The sequence below is a fragment of the Strongylocentrotus purpuratus genome, unplaced genomic scaffold (assembly GCF_000002235.5).
Source record: "Strongylocentrotus purpuratus isolate Spur 01 unplaced genomic scaffold, Spur_5.0 spur5_scaffold_15, whole genome shotgun sequence".
Taxonomy (NCBI): domain Eukaryota; kingdom Metazoa; phylum Echinodermata; class Echinoidea; order Camarodonta; family Strongylocentrotidae; genus Strongylocentrotus; species Strongylocentrotus purpuratus.
The window spans coordinates 29380147-29395487 of record NW_022145600.1 but is presented as its reverse complement, the minus strand read 5'-3'; the positions used below and the strand labels follow the sequence as shown (position 1 = coordinate 29395487).

The window sequence follows — 15341 nt, the reverse complement described above, 5'->3', positions numbered from 1 at the left end:
TGTCGTTGGATGCGAGTACAGTGATTCAATTCTGATACGAGATATGACGCGGTAAACAACGGCGGTTTTTTTTTTTTTAAATGATGACGTTAAGTGTAATGTCTGTATCCGTGCGGTTAGGACTTATGGTGCGCGCAGTTGCCATTCGATAACGCGTTGGGGGAAATAACGCGGTGGGTTATCTTCTATTCAACGGAAGTTACCGCGTCATATCCGAACAAGCCTTGATTAACGCACTTTATGAAATCATATTGTGTCCTTATACCCCAGTCATATATTTATACCAACGAGACTAAAAACATACCGACACCAGATCGAACAATTACGAATCAGTTTCGAGTCGGTTTGGCAGTATGACTTAGGTATTACCGTAATTGTTTTAATTTTCTTTTCTTTCATAACTACTTTTCAACTGTTATCTGTTCCAAATTTTCTTAATCTCGGTCATTCCTTTATTCTTCTTTTCTTTTCCTCCTTCCATATCATCTCATTTTTGGTGTAAACAGCACCAAAAACAAACAAACAAATTCTCGTGTAAGTGTTCGCTAAAACTCGATTCCATCATTACTTTTACTTTCTTTCTCTTATGCTTCTTCCACAACTCCTCCAAACGCCTTATAAGCGGGTTCTTTAGACGAAAGAATATTTCAACATACTTTTCAGAGAGGCTTCCACATGGTGTTACCAAAAGCCTCAAATTGTGAATACTCACTCACTCACTATGGAAAGCTACAGAGGACATCTAATGTTTATACAAGAAAATGATAATTTCCATGTACTAAATTCATGTCATAACTCAGCAAATCATAAGAATAACATTAAAAACAAAAATAATAATTTGATCAAACTTAGGTCTTTATATTGTCTAAATTTTCCAACAAATTTCAGACTTTAAATGCTAGATGATTCATGCCCACTGAAGGGTTACTCATTTACAATGGGCCAGCTAGACGGGATCTCATAACCTACGGCACACCTTGGTCAAAATCAAACATGTCGACAATGAAACATCGAAAGCTTTTTAGTATAAACAATACCTGAGATGGGATATACGACAGATAGCTCGCAATGTCTCGACAGCAGATGTACCAAAAGGAGAAAAAACAAATCGCATCAGTCGACAGAGCAATATCTTTCATTGGCGTAATTTTTTTCTCTTTTCACCCGTTTTTTTTCTTCCCCTACGGATCAAGTTTTCAAACTAAACCTCAAAAGATGATAGCTACCAGTAATTAGAAATGAGTGGTTTTTGATGGGTATTAAGGGCATGATGCATGGTTGGGGGTTACGTTGACATGCTCTTAGCTGAGAGAGAGAGAGAGAGAGAGAGAGAAAGAGGGGAAAGGGGGTGGGCGATGAAGACGGGGAGGAAAAGGGAACAGGCAGAACATTTTGTTGCGATATAGAAAGAAGATAGAAAGAAGAGAGACAGATGCCGAACAAACATGAACAAAATCATTATTGTGTAAAAGTTTTGTTTTTTTCCTCGGGAAGAGAAAGGGAGAGAGAATCATTGGGAGAGGAAGAGAGAGGGGAAAGAGAGGGAGAGAGAGAAAGAGAGAGAGAGGGGAAGTGGTATAGAGATATAGAGAGAGAAGGAGAGAGAGAGGGTGGGAGAGAAAGAGAGGGAGTGGGGGAGAGAAAGGTATAAGAGCTCGCTTCGGATGAGAATCCGTCGTCAATTTGTGAAGATTGGCACTAAAACATTTCAGGTATCAGACACCACTCCACAACCCAAAGGGGGGATAAATCTTGCGGTAGCTGGCTGACATTGGACATACATATTTTGGTTGGGTGAATGATGATGACTTAAATAACTAGGCAATTTCTAGGCGCAATTTCCGTGATTGCTCAAACCGTCGGCATGAATTTTTATACGCACTTAATGCTTGTCATATCTCACTTGCCATCTTTCTCTCTCTCTCTGTGACACCCCATGTCTCTCCCTGTCCCTCTATGCTCTCTGTTAATAACCTCCTCTCTCTCTCTCTCTCTCTCTCTCTCTCTCTCTCTCTCTCTCTCTCTCTCTATATATATATAAAATAATAATAAGAAGAATGATGTTAATACTAGTAATAATCACCATCATTATAATTCTGCTAACAATATAGTAATAATAATTATGATGATAATGATAATAAAACTACAAAAATAAGAACCATTAAAGGTTTCATGTTTTATAATTTCTAACTGTTCATTGATTTAGTACACGAATTTTGGGAAGTTTTTTCCTTTATCAGGTAAAAGAGCGAACTCGGTAACATCATGTGTGCCAACTGATTTTCCTATTATCTTTGTAATTATCTTTAGCTCCATAGTTCTCTACTTTTCTCCATCTCCTTTTCAACTAAGCGTGATATATTTCTCATATTTTATTACCAACCTTATCAATCAATAAAGGCTACTCTTATTTTGCTCTTTGTCCTTATCTTTAAAAAAATAAAAAATAAGAACTAAAGATCTATAAAAAAATATTTTAGAAAGAGAACCTCTTTTTCTTGTACGTAGGGGTTATTGCTGTATATACGGTTTTATGTTGATAGCATTATAGAGTACGAGTATATTACTTTCTATTATACGCTGATAAAAGGTATTTAATCCGTTAACTATGCCTACTGGAAGATTTATATGTCATTAACAAGATGGTTTGTTTTATAAGGTGAGTGCCCTACAAAATGTTGACCAGATATAAACCTTCTATCGAATTGCAATAAGAAGACTCCTTTTCAAAGCATTCTATTCAACTGCGTCCGTCAGGGGTTACCTTGCTTGGAACACCAGCTTAACTTGTATTGTTGTACTGTCGATAATCGAACAATGTCATAACGTGTGATGATGTAATTTTCAAGTTGTTGTTTTTATTCATGTTTGTATTCATCTGCTCCTGTCACCCTACCCCTCTCTCTTTCTCTCTTTATTTATCTCTATCACTCTCTTTCTCTCTCCCCCCCCCCCTCTCTCTCTCTCTCTCCTGCTCTCTTTCTTTATCTCTATCTCTTTCTCTCTCTTTCTTTCGCTCTCTCTTTCTTTCTCTCTCTCTCTTTCTTTCTCTCCCTCTTTCTTTCTCTCTCTCTGTCTTTCTCTCTATCCCTTTTACTCCTTCTCTATCACTTTTTCTATCAATTTATCTCAGTCTCTCCCCTGACAGACCCTCTCTCTTTCTCTCGCTCTTCTTCTCTCTTTTATTATCTATCCATTTCCTGCATGTCTCTACAAATCGTTCTAATCGGGAGTGGATCGACTGATTGGTCATGCGTGGGTTTTTTTTGTCTTCCCCGCGTCTTGTACGAAAATTTATGTCATGAGCGGTTATCGTCTGCCAACTATTAGAGTAATTGTGCGAGTAAAATTGGCGGGAATGATGGTCTGCAATCTCAAAATGATTCGCCGGGTTGGAGATGAATAGAGGGAGACCCCAAGGAATTCTCCGAGAAAGGAAAGAGAAGCATGTGTGTTGTTCTTGTATCATCTTCTGTGTTTTTTAAAGCTTAATCGACATAAATTAGAAAGATGGGAATAAATTTAAGGAGTTGTTTTAGTACGGAGCTAAATGATTACTTCCCCTCCCCCCCCCCCCGGAAAAAAATATGGAACAAAATGTGTCAGGCAATGTCGTCTGCGTCAAGAGTGAAGATTAAGGTGTTGCCATATATACGATAACAAAGAAATAATTCCGATGAAATATTTACACCTAAGATATTAGATATGACAAGTATTATGAAATATCATGCTCTCGAACTAATAATAACGATCACTAAGTAAGAAGAAGAAAAAAATTGAGAGACATATATCTCTTTATCAATGATTTGTTAATCGTTCCCTGACAAGTGTAATATTTAATCTGATTCATGTCTTCCTTACTTATTTCGAATTAAAAAATAAGGAAAGAGAGGAACTGACAGACCCGATATATATAGACAGAAACAGAAAGGTAGAGAAATCTAAAGTGTGTACTCAGATGAATACCAGGTATATACAGAGTATCAAGAGAAATTTTGAACCCGCACAAAAAAAAATTGAATAATCATTTAGTTGCCGTTTTAACGAGTATCGTAAGGATAATTTATTCACGTGGCGTACGAAACATTGAATATTTACAATTATTCTCTTTTATATTACAAACATCATATTTTGACAGAACATATAGTACACAAAACATTGCAATTTGATAATTTACAGCATCGGGTCACGAGAAAAGTGATAAATACAATTTTATATTTGAATTTACCCAAGCCTTCATGCATGACTTAGAACACTAAATCTGGATGTACAATTCCCCCCCCCCCCCCCTCCATTCGTAAATGAAAAAAACGATTGCCGTTTTAAAAAGGCGCTGGATACTGATTTTAACACATAACTAAAGTTTCGTAAAAATATCATTTTGATTTCTAAGCATACTTGAATATTTGTGCGGTAGTAAAATTGTACAGTGACGAGGAAACATTAACACATTAGACAACAATCTCTTTTTCTTGGTTTATTTGAGATATTTTGAACTGACGATGCTGCCTGAATTATTTTTCACAATGGCGGAAATTATAAGTTTATAATGTACACGAATCCCTCATGGATTCGGCATGTATGCATCTGATACCTGATAGTTCAATAAACCAGTTGATAACGATATATATAGTCTGTACTTAACGTTCTGATTTTTTTACTCGAAGAAATAGCTGCGACGAACTATTCAATTCACCTTTTATATATAATATCATATTTCATATATGCTTACTGATTAAATCAACTTTGCTGTAATGTCTTGCAAGCCTCGAGCCGGCTTTGCAATCACCATGTACGTTTCTCCATTTAATAATAAATAAACAAATGATTAAAGGAGGGATGTTTGTTGCGTCAAAAATAAATATGTCTTAACTTATCTGCCCGGTCGCGCCAACAATAGAAATGTGCCCTCACGTTTTAATTAGGTAGGTCGACAGACCAAAGTTACACAAAATCAACTATTTAATGTTAATTCATGACCATTTGAAAATACACATGAGGTACAAACTGTGCTTGTGATACCGTTCTGCTGAACTCGAGGTGAGTATGTACGCATGGGAGGTAAGTAACTGTACATTAAGTAGACCCTATATCAATCATTATAAAAGTTACATACAAGGACAGTGACTGACTGCAGACTGACCTATGCAACACTTCAAGTCTCTGTCGCTCCGCCAAACCGACTCAAAACTGAGTCCAAACCGACCGATTCGGTGTAATATAAGGTAATGTTTAGTCTTATGTCGGTCTCATGTTGGGTCTTGTCTGTGACCAAGCAAATAAACTGGCGTTCTTTTACAACTCATCGATGCAGCATTCCTAGTCCACTAGCCGTTTTAAACCTTTTCCCCCGTGTAAAAACACGTATAAACTTTGACCCTGGTACATAGAATCCGGGAAAGTTGCCTTCTTTATACGAATAGCATTGTTCCATTATCAACGGGTCACACTTCATGTCACAATACTGGTTGACGTGGGCGATCTCGCTGATGATGTAGACGATGTTGACGAGCTGATTTGATGATACGAACCGGGGTACGGCATCGGGAAAGGCAAGATGTTAGGCGAGTGCAGACTCGAACCCGTGGTGGGATGATTCTCGTGATAGAGTATAGGTACGCGGACCATACGCTGCGCATGCGCATGAGCATGCGCAGCGCTGACCTGCGCGAGGTTTGCCTGAGCGCGTATCTGGGCGGCGTGAGCCAGATTGGCCGACTCCAGCTCGGCGGCCATCTGTCGCTTCCACTTGTTGCGACGGTTCTGGAACCAGATCTTGACCTGGGTCTCCGTCAGGTGAAGATTCGCTGCTAGTCCAGCCCGCTCAGAACTAGACAGGTACCGCTTCACTTCAAACGTCGATTCAAGTTGAAAGACCTGACTTCGCGAAAAGACAGTTCTCGTCTTTTTCTTCTTCTTTTGCGGCGATTGATCGTCGTCGTCATCATCGTCTTCTTCGTGTCCATTATTTCGACGGTGTTCGGAATCGGGCGATTCGCGATCACGACTGTCTTTCTCGCCGCCTTCCTCGCCGAAGCTGCTATGGGATTGAGTTGGTCGAGGTGAGATATCCTTGGCCATAGCGAGACGGCTACTGTTGGTTAGTGGCTGGGCTATCGGTGGGTGCGAGTTGAAAGCCGGCATGCCTGTAACGAGAGAAAAAGGGAAAAACATAAACATTAATTGATTTCGTCAGTGGCATAAAAATAAGACTTTACTTTCACTACAGTCAATGGTTGATGTATTTACATGTATTCCAATATGATTTTTTTAATTTCACCACTGTTTTAGTTTTTTTTTCTTCTTCTGCTTCTTTTGTTGCAATTAAAATATGTTGTTATAAACCTACATGCAGATACGATATGAAGATGAAGATTTTTTTGTATTCCACTGTTGAAGAAACTCATTCAGCAGTTCAGAGAAAAACCACTTGGCTTGAGAAAGTCAACAGGAGAGGATGAAAGCTTGCATGCAAAATGTGAAGTTTGGTAGAAGTGTAACCTACACATTATGATTACTCAAACCAATGAAAGTTTTCTGTTCGATCCTAATCATGACACTTTAATCTTGTCTAATTATCAGGTGGTTGATTTTGTCGTTATCGAGTTCAATTCTTCCTACTAATGTCGTTCACGGAATCTCTCTGACTTATATTTCATAAAAAATGGGAGTAGGTTTTTTTTTAGGTGATTTTCGAACTCGAGGGAGTTGATCAAAATGCAGGTCATTTCAAATATTATAGTCCTCGCCTTAATGATAACCGTAACAAAAATGGAAATTCTTTTGTTTCTTGAAAAGAGGTACCTAAAGAAGATATCTACTTTTTGTTGGCAGGGGAAATAACGTAAAATTAATGGCCCTCATTAGTTCGTTTAAATGTTTAAAAGAATTCATCAGCGCGGACTGATATCCCCGAATCTAATAAATTATTTACAGTCGGTTTAACGTACTTCCAGCAAAATTACAGCTACTAGTTGTTCCTTTATTTTCTAATGGAAAATTTGATTTTTGTCATCGCTAGTGTTTAGGCTATGGTATTATTAGGGACTGCCATTTGTATTGTCGACATGGGATTTTTCTGCGAAGTTTCGCGATGAATCGAGTTTTTATCGGTTCTCGGTTATGCATTATAAATGAACTAGCGCAAGGAGGGTCTTAAGCAGAGCTTTCGATTAATGGTACCCCATTTCTTCTTTCTAGGTTTTTCTTTCTTTGAGTCAGTGATGATGAGTAGATGTCAAATCTGTGCCCGTTCGAACAATAACTGGTGCATTAAAGAATTATGCTTTAAAAACTAAAGTATTTCCGCCAATGTATCATGCATGGAAGGAAAAATTATAGAGCTTTTACCGATTTATGTCAACGTTTTCTGGGGCAAATCGGCATAACAAATGGCTGTGGCACAACATATTAATGTTACATTGCAACGCTTAAGTTAAGTTTTATAACTAACGACCATGCAGAAACCAATAAAATATGTTTTCCCGAAGTATATCTTTCCTTTTATAAATTTTTCATACAAGCTAATGATGTATTTTTTCTATAAGACTGATTGATAAATAGAGTAGGATTTAATTACAAACATCGTCGTATATTTGCTTCATTTCTCGTGTAAAAAAAAAGCAAAACTAATAAATCACACGATGTGATGAAGGGATACACCCACATAATCATAATTCAAGCTGCACAAGATGCCACATTTTGATTGCGTTATTTTCTGCGCTAATAATAGTGTATTCAATGAGGGAACGAGTGCATGCGCCAATAACTTAACGCAATGTACTGCATTCACTTGTATACAATCTGTCTGTCTCTCTGTCTGTCTGTCTGTCTCTCTCTCTCTCTCTCTCTCTCTCATTTAGCGTCAGATACAACGTCAGTTACTGACGCAAGCCTACTTCAAAAGAAAGTTAAACGGGCATGATAATTATCATGTCCTTCTTTTTTATTCTTTATCATCATTTTGCTCCAAATAAATAATAAGTTCTTCCTGATCTTCAATTTGCTTCTATTCCAAACTTCATGCTCTTTGAATTCAATGGCTTGTGCCTTATTTTGAATTGCTATTTGTAGGCATATATGGCATTTTCCCCAGGTAGTAGGTTGATTAATCATGTACTACAGTTTTCTTCTCTTTTTTTTAAATCATAATTTAATTAAAAATTTGGTTGTTTTTGTAATGTTTCTTTTTAATTAAATATAGGACGGAAATGTGTGATTTAGTAATGTTTCTTTTTCATGATATCGTATTTAATAGCTTCGGTTTATGCTTTAATAAGGTGTATTTTTTGTATTTTGTGTATATTTAGTTAGCAGGTATATTTCGGTTTGTTGCAATATTCATTTCTATATTCATAGTAGCATCGGTTTATGTTTGGAAAACATATTTTCAAAGTTCGAAAATATATAAAGTACTTTTATGTAATACTCCTTTATAATGCTTTCTTTGTCAAGGAGATTTAAGTGGAAAACTGCCAAACGTAAATAGGCCTAGGCCTATATGTTCTTTTTGTGTTCTCATCTATACGTCTAGGTATACTTGGTATGTGGATGCATTTAGGAGCTTTATTTTCACAGTTGCTTCAGGCATGACAAGAAAATGATGGACACCATCGCGAGGAGTCAGAGGGGGGGGGGGGGGGCACAGCAAAAAACTAAAGCCTGTACTTCCCGCGTTTCCTAACCTTAGAAATCAGTCTGACATTTCACATTCGGCCAGTCCTCAGTCATGCAGTTAAGGATGAGTTCATCATCTCATAGCGAGTTATTTGTTTGAATGTGAAAGCAGGAAACACGTTCACTTTCTTCCCCTAATTGAAGATAAGTGGGCGGAAATGCTTACACGATTCAACCTACTGGCGTTTCACCTTAGTTTCGATTCACCTCAATAAAAAAAAATCGTTCTTTAGTTAAAGGCGCGGAAAGTGGAGATTATGCGCGTTTTTACCAAGGGCGGATATGCAGGCAAAACGACGCGCGTGTGTTGCGTTAAGGGTAATTAGGAAAAAGAAAAGACTACCGACATGGCGATATTTAAATTAATGAATGCAATTCGTTAGAAATGGTTAAACTTGAGTGGTTTCCGTAATGTGATGAGTGAACCAGTCATAGCGGTGGGACTCTGCCAATTCGTGTCTTTACCGTCTGCGGAGATTTTATCATTTTATTCATCTATTTCATGAAGATATAATACCACCCATTACGAAAAAAAGAAGTCGTATAGCAGGACTTTATCTTGAACAAGGATATGTTTCAGTTTACCTGTTATGATGGCAAGTGTAATTCAAGGGAGAGTTCGCATGGACTATACCAATGAATTTAACAGCAGTTTTGGGTGTAAAGTTGTTGTTACAAGAAGTAGATATTCACAAAAAAGTAAAGTTTGGGCTTAAATGTCATGAAGTATATTTAGTAATGACCTATTGCCTTTGATACTAAATGACCTGATTAGTTTATTTGAACTTGTTAAATGCTGTAAAATTTATTGGTAAAGACCATGTGATTAGACTCTCTATTGAATTACCCTCGCCATAATATCAGGTAAACTGAAATATTATCCTTGTTTTTTTTTACGTTGCGTTTTAACTTTATAAATTGTAAAATCCACTTGATACAGGGCCCCTTGTGAAGCAGGTCTTGTTACACTAAATGGGGCTACTTTTTGTTTTTTAAAGAATACTGAATAAATAAATTAATAGATAAATAACTTTGACCTCAAATCTTACAAACATAAAAGTAATCAAAATCAAAAGTAATCAAAGAGAGATGGGATATAAGGAGATGTCTCTACATCTCCTTTACAATCCAAGGGGACGGAACAACAAGAGACGGGAAGGGTCGTGAAGGGGAGGAAGAGAACAAGAGTGAAGAAGAGAGAGAAAGAGAGAGAGAGAGAGAGAGAGAGAGAGAGCCAGAGAGAGAGACTGGAATGATTGGTAATGAACGCACGCAGTCAATTTATTATTTACTATCACCGTTGAACAAGCTGTTTATTTCAGAGACCGTAGTTCACCTCTGATCGATTGCAGTTTGAGGCTCCATCAAGCAGTCGATTTCTTTCAGTTCATTGCAAACACTTAATACCATAATCAAAGCAGTTGTGGCAAGTTCCGACAAACCACCCAATCTATCGATTTTTCACAACACTGAAAGTGAAAACAATGTGCGAAGTAGAATAATTCTAAAGACAGAACTTTACAAATTAAATAAACAACTTTAATTGCAAATACTAGTCTAATTGATATAACTTTTAACAATTAATGTATAGACATTTTGGAGTATCAAAAGTTACTGATGATCCGCCACTATTATTATTATTATTATAAATTTGAAGATTTTTTTTTTATTTAGGTAAGCAAATGTTTTGTTGCATTCTTTCCATAAATATAATAAACATAATATCAATATGCATAAGTAGTGTAGGTCACTAGATCAATGTGTCTTTGTCGTTTATTTGTTTAATTTGCCTGTAAAGTAGTTGTTATTAAAAGGCTATAAAGTCACTTAGCAATTTTGTGGATTCTTTGTATTGTAGTCATAGCAATGGCTTCTCTACCAAAGTAATGATGTATCATTTAGCGGGATCATTAAAATGAAGTCATACATTAATGCAGCATCCATATTTATCCATGTCTCTCTGTAGTAATTTTCTCAGGGAAATGCCAAAATAAAGTTTAACACGGTAAATCAATTTTGTCGAAACGGCCTATGCAAGTAGACTGAATCAAAGTGACATGCCCCATTCCGGCATAAAGGAATTTAAAATACCTTAAATACACGAAAGAAGAATTAAAGCCCTTAAAATTACGGTGTTCTTGTGCCTGTCCCTCCCCGAGAGCTTGACTATACAAAATTACCTAAAAAGACTCCTGGAATATTTTTTGTATTTTTTTTTCTTGTTTTGTTTTTTGGTTGTCAGAAACTGTGGACAAAACGTAGCAATTGAAGTACTGTAAGGTCTTATTTTGATTTTGATGGTCAGATGTGTTTTTTGGACTGGGTGCTTTCTGCATGAGAATACTGGATCCGTCTCTAATTTCCCTTTTGTGTGGATTCATTATGAATTAAAACAAAAAGTTTAGACGAATCTCAAGAAAATGTTAGCATCCAGGGGAGATGAATTTGACCCCAATGACATATTCAACTGCCATGTTCCTCAACAGCTGCACCGAGCCATTCATATAAAATAGAATTAATTTACATGGTTGCAGAGCGGTTAATAAGTTTTGCATATAAACGAAATAATGGGAAAGATTTCCTTTTGCGACAGCCACCTAAAATCTAACCCTAACCCTAACCCTAGAGTACCCTAACCCTATCCCTAACCCTATTTGATATTGTTTTTTATATCATATTATTATTAGATAGTCTATGTCATTCCAAGCTGTACCCATGTTTTTTGTCAAAAGAAAGCCTTCCCAAATAATGAAGTAAAAATTCCATGTTCATATAGGAGTCATCAAGTTCCTTGTCCAACGAGGTTTGCCAACCTCGACCTTTTTATTTGCTTTTGAAGCCATGCCAGCTTTAAGTAAGGCAAAGGAGCGAATTAGAGAAAAGAACAGAAAAGCTCTTATAGAAATTGAAGTTGAATAGAATTATCTGAATACTTTTAATTCACCCTTTTCGACGAAAGAAAGAAAGGATGAGCGGGGGTGAGATGCTGCTGCAGGACGCGGTGTGGGTCAAATGCTTAAAGAGCAATTAACGAATACAAAAGGGCTACTAAAGAGCTAGGAATGTCATATTCAGACCGCGATTAAACGCATTGTGCTTGCTAAGGGATTCAACAAGATTGAAGAATAGAGGGGAAAATAATCCAAGAAATTGATAGAATTCGGGACCACTAGCTGCCACGAATTAGAGTTATTCGACACTGCCCATATTGAGAATTGAAAAGATCATCTAACGAGGGAGGATGTTAGGGCCACGTATGACGTGGTCGTTAAATTAATAGTGATGGGCATAAAATTCAGAGCTATTCTCAAAACCTAATTTTTAAAAAGAAAAGCAAGAAACAAATCGTTAAGTGATATGTATGCAAAGGTTAATTGCCATGTTTCAATGATCCACATTATATTTTTAAAACACCTCAAAACTTTTTTTTTTCACAAAATTTTTCCTAAAAAATTAGGAACATCCAATGTTGGTAATCAAACAATGTTTAAAAAGGACTGCCCAACATATAATCGTGAACATGTATCTGAGAGGTTGTTAGAGAGTAAGAAATCTGTGTAATTTCTCTTTCCCAGTGATCCTAACTAAACCCTTGTCTTTCTCGATATTCCCCGGTGCAATTACTGCAAAAAGGAGTTTGTGGTCCTCACATTCATCGCTGAAATTAATGGAAATAATTGTTCATTTGATATATATTCAACATGATGAAATTGGTAATTATACAATCAAATAATTTGATGTCTTACACTTTGATCAATAGCCGAGTACAAGCCTACATAATGTTGTTCGCTTCATTAAAAAGGAAATCCAGAGAATAGAAGGAAAAAGATGCATATATATTTTTGGGGTCAATTTATTTACCTCCCCAAAAAATATATCAGAATAATTTCAAGTCAAGATAAGACCAGTACTTTACATATCTATACCAATATTGGACAAATATTGGAAATGTGTTGTTATAAAAACAAAAAACGATAACGTGAAAGAGGTATTTTGGGTATTACATTACAAATTAAAAAGGAAAAGTATAGAATTCGTTAACACTTTGAGTTCATCATCACTCCTTCGCTAATAATAGAATATGAAAATACGTTTATATCATACCCTAAAATTCATACGGCCCTGTAGCCCTTGGACAGAAAGGGGCGAAGAGAGAATAATGCCATCTCCAAAGAACAAAAAATGATGAAATTATCAATTAACTAAATAAATAAAATAAAATACGAAATACAAAATAGCGGATTGACGTTGTGGGCGGCTTTGGTAAGAAGAGATACTCAACTTACTAAATTATTTCCCTTGCAAAATATATTTTTACCAAAGAAAGAGAGAACAGAAAATAAAATTGAAGAGAATAACAACAAAAATCCGGCGTGGATAGAAATGATGAATTATATATAAAATCCTATAATATATCACCTATTCTCATAAAACTGACAAAGACAATAATATCTTGAATATAACAAAAAATACGAACGACTGGGAAAACAAAGCCATTTAGGTTCAAGATTTGACAATGCGTTTTCATGACATATACATTTCTATTTCACTTAGGTTTAATAGTTTTGAGTATCGGCTTATTTTGCCGATAAATCCTCTCTTCAATTTTATAATAAGGTACATAGTCGCATATTAATAACAAATATCAACTCGTAACAAGTAGCTCTACCTACGCAAACCATAACATTTGCTGATAGCCTATTAAAGGTTTCTCATACAGAGGTTGTTAGATATCGAATGGGAAATATAGCACTTTCTGCGTAGGCTATAAAATCTGCAGAAAGTAAGTACTTGCAATACACATAGAAAGAATACATGAATCATGCAAATTGTGTTTTGCGAAACAATTGATGTGAAACTTGTCAAAACTCATTACCTGCGAAAGTTTTCTAAAATGCTTCTTAGGACGTGTCTAGATTGTCCCGTGGAGATTGTGCATTTACTTTGTCGACAAAAGTTTGATAAATTGCACGATTAGTTTGTAAAATTGATAAAGAAGGTTTTGAGTTTTATACTTTCACTCAATTTTCATGATTATGTGTGAATAATTGTTAATTCAATATCATAAATAGTCCCTGTTAAAGTTTACAAAATCTGTATTATGTGATGTTAGTTCATTCCTTCTTATATTTAAATTTCAAATGTCATAATTCACATCCTTTTCTGCTGTTTAAACACTGTGTCATTTTCGTTCGAATATTTGCTGATTCATCATTTTTAGAAAGCATTTTCTCATGAAAAATTATAACGATGCAAAAGTGGATATCGCGCGCATATATTCAACAATTACGACTTACATGTACACACAAATAACATTTTTATGCAGATTATACTAACGATATTTCGGGGTATATAAATAAAAATATGCTCAATATTTCATTATGTATTGTTGTTGTTCTCGTTGTTGTTAATTGTATCTCTGTGCGTGAATGCAAACTAAATAACAGAAGTTACAGAACAGGCAATTAAGTTAGTCGAAGGTTAGTAAGCGAAGTTAATCAGCCTATAAATTAACAGAAAGTAAAGAGATATCTGAATGAGTTTTTACAAGGCAACTATTAAGAATGTATTCCTATTTGTGTTAATATTTCACTCTGCAAATTGGGCCTTTTCTCGGTACACAGACCCCAATGATGCAAAAATGTCCATCTATTTACTCTAGGCTCCCTATTTATTTTTGTTTCTTAATGATATTGTTATTTCCACTATAATTAATGAAATGTACTTAAAGAGAAAAAAAATAGAGGGAATAGAGGGAATCACTGGTTTTGGAGAAGGGTATAGATATTAGAGCTGTAACTTACCGTGATAATGCAAGAAGGATGCCCCGTGCATCCAGGCATAAAAGGCAGGGTTGTGCGCTAGGTGAGAGAAGGGGAGTGCGGCAGAAGGGATATGGAGAGCCGCTGCTCGGTGAGCGGCAAGCTCATCCAACGCCGCCCGTCCCAACCCCGGAACGGTCGCCGATAGTGGGTGTCGAGTGGAGCCGTATATGGGCCCTTCACTGTACCCATTGCTGGACATCGACGGACTGGATGGCGACATCGGGGGTGATCTCCGCGACTTCCGATGCTTGTCCGTCGGTGAGAGAATGCTCTCGATGCTGAAGCCCTTCGTTCTCGGTTGGCTCGGTGGCGGGGTGTGTGTACGGTAGCTATCATCGTCGTCTTGATAATGAGCAGGGCGGAGTGGTTGCGACGCCAGAGATGCGGGGGGTCGGGCTGGGTGATGACTGGGTCGGTCAGGTGATAGACGCATCTTGCTCGTTTCGTGGCGTGGAGATGGAGATCTGGGTTCCTCTCCTGATAGTTCACGGCTACTGTCCATAGATAACGATCAAAATGTTTGAAAGAGCCAAAAGTGATACTTCTCCGATAACTTCAACCTTCAAACGACGAATTCAAATCATTAATACATTCAAATACAAGCTAGCATTTCCAGTATTTTGTCTCTATCTGTTCGTACAATAGTCAATACTTGCACAAATAAAAAAAAACAGAGGAATTTAAAAGGTAGACATTTCGCTAGCTGAAACTCTAGGTCGGTCAAATTCAGTCTTTTCGTCGTCTTAGTATAGAGAGAACTGATTTAGTCACCCTCCTTAGTTGGAAGTCAGAACAAGGGATGCGCTCCCTAAAACTCCGGCGTTCAGACAATCCACCTGC

The 15341-nt window shown here is 36.7% G+C and overlaps 1 protein-coding gene across 1 annotated transcript; it reads right to left on the bottom strand.

Annotated features, from left to right (window-relative positions):
* Positions 1-5388: 5388 nt before the first annotated feature.
* Positions 5389-15116, bottom strand: HMX (homeobox (H-6 family)). The gene is given in 2 exon segments (NM_214561.2): positions 5389-6146; positions 14481-15116. Coding segments are annotated over 2 exon segments (1218 nt in total). The 5' UTR covers positions 15004-15116; the 3' UTR covers positions 5389-5451.
* Positions 15117-15341: the final 225 nt, after the last annotated feature.